This window comes from Heptranchias perlo, chromosome 3 (assembly GCF_035084215.1).
Source record: "Heptranchias perlo isolate sHepPer1 chromosome 3, sHepPer1.hap1, whole genome shotgun sequence".
Classification (NCBI taxonomy): Eukaryota; Metazoa; Chordata; class Chondrichthyes; order Hexanchiformes; family Hexanchidae; genus Heptranchias; species Heptranchias perlo.
The window spans coordinates 138,776,766-138,782,330 of NC_090327.1; the positions used below are offsets into that span (position 1 = coordinate 138,776,766).

A 5,565-nucleotide genomic window follows, 5' to 3' on the forward strand; every position below is an offset into this window, starting at 1 on the left:
AAGATTCTTCTTAAAACCGACCTCTTTGACCGAACTTTTGGTCATCTGTCCTAATAACTCCTTTTGTGGCTCTGTCATGAATTTTGTTTGATAATCGCTCCTTTGAAGCATCATGGGATGTTTTACTACGTTAAGAGCACGATATAATTGCAAGTTGTTGATGTTAATTCTGCAAACCGTGTTTCACTGTATTACCGTTCTTATTCCCTGTCCAACACTCGCTGCTGTTGGTGTCTCCGGGAAGCCTGTATGTCATGTTTCACTGTATTACCGTTCTTGTCATTCTCTTTCCCACACTCGCTGATGTCGGTATTCCTGGTAAGTCTATACATCCAGCTATTAATTATATAAATCATGTTTCACAGGGGATCCAGAGAATGTACTAATATTTACAGTGGGATCCAGAGACGGTACTAATATTTGCAGGGTATATAGTGACAGCAGTAAAATTTACAGAGAACCAGAGATGGTACTAATCAAGGCAGGGGATGCACAGTCTGTATCAATAGTCAGAGTGGATCAAGAGAAGGTGTTCATATATCCAGGGGAACCAGAGGTGGTTCCAATATTTCCATGAATCCAGATACGGTACATAAGAACATAAGAACTGACGAAATAGGAGCAGGAGAAGGCCAATCGACCCATCGAGCCTGCTCCACCATTCAACAAGATCATGGCTGAACTTCTATCTCAACACCATTTTCCTGCACTATCCCTATATCCCTTGATACCTTTAATATGTAGAAATCTATCGATCTCTGTTTTGAATGTACTCAATGACTGAACCTCCAAAGAGAATTCCAAAGATTCACCACCTTCCGAGTGAAGAAATTTCCACTCATCTCAGTCTCAAATAGCCCACCCCTTATTCTGAGACTGTGACCCCTTGTTCTCGACTCCCCAGCCAGGGGAAACATCCTCCTTGCATCCACCCTGTCGAGCCCTTTAAGAATTTTTGCCTGTTTCAATGAGATCATCTCTCATTCTTCTAAACTCTAGAAAATGCAGGCCGAGTCGACTCAATCCCTCCTCATACCACAATCCCTCCATCACACGAATCAGTCTGGTGAACCTTCGTTGCACTCCCTCTATGGCAAGTATATCCTTGGAGATCAAAATTGTACACAACACTCCTGTTGCAGTCTCAATTAATTGCAGTAAGATATCTTTACTCCTGTACTCACATCCTCTTGTAATAAAGGTCAATATACCATTTGCCTCCCTAATTGCTTGCTGCACCTGCATGTGAGCTTTCAGTGACTCATGTACAAGGACACCCAGGTCCCTTTGAACACCAACATCTCCCAATCTCTCACCATTTTAAAATATTCTGCATTTCTGTTTTCTCTGTCTTTCCTACCAAAGTGGATAACATCACATTTTTCCACATTATATTCCATCTGCCATGTTCCTTCATACTCACTTAACCTGTCTGTATCCCCTTGAAGCCCCATTGCATCCTCCTCACAACTCACATTCCCACCGAGTTATGTGTGTCATCAGCAAACTTGGAAATATCATATTTGGTCCCCTCATCCAAATCTTTGATACAGATTGTGAATCGGTGGGGCCCAAACATCGATCCCTGCGGCACCCCACCAGTCACAGTCTGCCAAATCGAAAAATACCCGTTTATTCCTACTCTCTGTTTCTGTCTGTTCACCAATTCTCAATCCATTCCAGTATATTATCCCCAATTCCATGTGCTCTAACTTTTTTTTTTATTCGTTCATGAGATGTGGGCGTCGCTGGCAAGGTCGGCATTTATTGCCCATCCCTAATTGCCCTTGAGAAGGTGGTGGTGAGCCGCCTTCTTGAACCGCTGCAGTCCGTGTGGTGAAGGTTCTCCCACAGTGCTGTTAGGAAGGGAGTTCCAGGATTTTGACCCAGCGACGATGAAGGAACGGCGATATATTTCCAAGTCGGGATGGTGTGTGACTTGGAGGGGAACGTGCAGGTGGTGTTGTTCCCATGTGCCTGCTGCCCTTGTCCTTCTAGGTGGTAGAGGTCGCGGGTTTGGGAGGTGCTGTCGAAGAAGCCTTGGCGAGTTGCTGCAGTGCATCCTGTGGATGGTACACACTGCAGCCACAGTGCGCCGGTGGTGAAGGGAGTGAATGTTTATGGTGATGGATGTGGTACCAATCAAGCGGGCTGCTTTGTGCTGGATGGTGTCGAGCTTCTTGAGTGTTGTTGCAGCTGCACTCATTCAGGCAAGTGGAGAGTATTCCATCACACTCCTGACTTGTGCCTTGTAGATGGTGGAAATTCTTTGGGGAGTCAGGAGGTGAGTCACTCGCCGCAGAATACCCAGCCTCTGACCTGCTCTTGTCGCCACAGCATTTATATGGCTGGTCCAGTTAAGTTTCTGGTCAATGGTGACCCCCTGGATGTTGATGGTGGGGGATTCTGCAACTGTAATGCCATTGAATGTAAAGGGGAGGTGATTAGACTCTCTCTTGTTGGGGATGGTCATTGCCTGACACTTGTCCAGCGCGAATGTTACTTGCCACTTATCAGCCCAATCCTGGATGTTGTCCAGGTCTTGCTGCATGCAGGCACGTACTGCTTCATTATCTGAGGGGTTGTGAATGGAACTGAACACTGTGCAATCATCAGTGAATACCCTCATTTCTGACCTGATGATGGAGGGAAGGGCATTGAGGTTCAACAACCTCCTGTTTGGGACCTTATCGAAAGCCTTCTGAAAATCCAAATGCACCACATCCACTGGTTCGTCCTTATCGATTCTACTTGTTTCATCCTCAAAGATCTCCAATAGGTTTGCAAACATGATTTCCCTTTCAAAAATCCATGTTGACTCTGCCAAATCCTGTTCATATTTTCTCAGTGTCCTGTTATCACATCCTTTATAATGGAGTCTCGCACTTTCCCTACTACTTTTGTCAGGCTAACAGGTCTGCAGTTCTCTGTTGTCTCTCTCCCTCCTTGCTTAAATAGTGGAGTTACATTTACTACCCTCCAAGCTGCAGGAACCGTTCCAGAATCTATAGAATTTTGGAAGATGATTCAGAGACGGCAATAACATTTGCAGGGGGATCCAGAGACGGTATTAATATTTACAGGGGATTAACATATTTTACTAAAATTTACAGGAGATCCACAGACTGTTCTGATATTTATGGTGATCTAGAGACTGTATTAATATTTACAGGGGTTCCTAATTTGGCACTAATATTTATAGTGGAATCCAGTACTAATATTGGCAGAGGACATAGTGACAGTCCTAATATTTACAGGAGAACCAGAATCTATAATAATAAAGGCCGTGGATCCAGAGTTTGTATCAATAGTCAGCGTGGGTCCAGAGGAGGTACTCATATATCCAGGGGAACCGGAGACGATTCTAATATTTCCAGGGGGTTCAGAGACGGTATTAATATTTACACAGGTCCACAGACGGCACTAGTATTAACACTGGATCGAGGGACTGTACTAATATTTACAGGGTATCCAGAGACGGTACGAACATTTACAGGGGATGTAGAGATGGTACTAAAAATTACAAGGGATCAGGAGATGGCATTAATATTTACAGGGGATCCAGAGACCTTACTAATATATACTGGGGATCCAATGACAGTACTAATATTTACAGGAAGTCCAGAGTCTTCACAAATATTTACATGGACGACGTTCGTAATTAAAGGGGGACCAGAGACTTAACGAATATTTGCAGAGGATTCAGAGATGGCAATAATATTTGCAGTGGGATCCGGAGACGGTAGTAATAATTACAGGGGTTCCACAGATTTTATTAAAATTTACAGGATATCCACAAACAGTACTATTATTACAGAGGGTCCAGAGACGTTACTAATATTTCCACGGGATCCAGAGACGGTATTAATATTTACAGTGGATCCGGAGGCAGTGCGAATATTTATCGGAGATCCAGAAATGGTAATAATATTTACTGGAGATCCAGAGACGGTACAAATATTTACAGGCAGTTCCAGCCTGATGTACAATTGCCCTGTTTATTTCCCTTCCTTACAGTTAACTTATTGACGATTGTGATCCTATCTCGGGGAAAGTGCGGTCTCTCCAAATGTGTCACTCGTTACCTGGTGGCGATGGCAGCGGCGGATCTACTGGTCGTTATCTTCGATCTGATACTCAGGCAGATTCCCATTGTCTATCGGGGTCAGTTTCGTTTCCTGTGGTCCATCCCCGTGTGTAATATCCACGCCGTCCTGCTTTTCGCAGCCACAGACTGTTCCGTCTGGTTCACCGTCACTTTCACCTTCGATCGATTTGTGGCCATTTGTTGCCAGAATCTGAAAACTAAATATTGCACCGAGAGAACGGCGGGTGTGGTTCTGGGAACAGTGAGTGTGCTGGGCTGTTTGAAGAATATGTTCTGGTACTTTATGTTCACGGGCCAGTATAATCTTTACAACGAACCGTGGTTTTGTGCTGTACCTGTCCTTGTTATGTTTTCACGTGTGTGGGCAGTCATCGAACTCCTTCATTATATCCTCACCCCGGGGATCCCATTTGTTCTGATTCTGTTGCTCAATGTTTTCACTGTCAGATACATTTTGATGGCCAGCAGAGCCCGCAGGAGACTCCGGCGTCACAGCAGTGGGGAGAGTCCCAGAGACCCAGAGATGGAGAGCCGAAGGAAATCCATAATTTTACTGTTTGTGATATCAGGAAACTTTATACTGTTCTGGGCACTGTTTATGGTGTATTCTATATGGTTCAGGATGTTGATGTTGGGGTTTTATTCTGTAATTCTACCCAGGTTTCTACTAGAACTGGGATTCATGCTCCAGCTCATGAGTTGCTGCACAAACACTTGTATTTATGCCGTGACACAGATTAAATTCAGAGAGCAGTTGAAGAATGTGGTGAAATATCCCTTTACTGTAATTATAAAATTCATTAAATAATGAGAAGATCTGAAGACTTTCTCAGATCAGAGACCGTTCTGCGTCATACGGTGTCTGATTCTCTCTCCACCAGGCCACGGTGCTGCAAACACTGTGTATTCTCCAATCACTGAAACCTTTATAACCTGAGGGAATTTAGCAACTCATTTACAGCATTTGTAAAAGTTTATATCTCAAGAAATTACAAGTTGCAAAATAACATATCGCAACTAATTACACCAAATGTTTCACCGTATTGGAGAATTGAAAAGTTAACAAAATAAGAGCAAAATTAAAATATTATATAACATTAGTACCATCTTGGGATTCCGTGTAAGAGGGCAGTGAGAAGTAAATTCCACACTCTCTCTCTCCACACTCCCCTGGGGTGAACAGTGAGCAGTAAATTCCACACTCTCTCTCTCCACACTCCCCTGGGGTGAACAGTGAGCAGTAAATTCCCCACTCTCTCTCTCCACACTCCCCTGGGGTGAACAGTGAGCAGTAAATTCCACACTCTCTCTCTCCACACTCCCCTGGGGTGAACAGTGAGCAGTAAATTCCACACTCTCTCTCTCCACACTCCCCTGGGGTGAACAGTGAGCAGTAAATTCCACACTCTCTTTCTCCACACTCCCCTGGGGTGAACAGTGAGCAGTAAATTCCACAC

At 44.2% G+C, this 5,565-nt stretch overlaps 1 protein-coding gene across 1 annotated transcript; it reads left to right on the forward strand.

The window, feature by feature from the left end:
• Nucleotides 1-254: 254 nt before the first annotated feature.
• LOC137308879 (probable G-protein coupled receptor 139) lies at nt 255-4,943 on the forward strand. Its single transcript, XM_067977318.1, has 2 exons — nt 255-318; nt 4,018-4,943. Exons 1-2 carry the CDS (start codon nt 255-257, stop codon nt 4,914-4,916), a joined length of 963 nt encoding a protein of 320 aa, XP_067833419.1. The 3' UTR covers nt 4,917-4,943.
• The last annotated feature ends 622 nt before the right edge of the window (nt 4,944-5,565 follow it).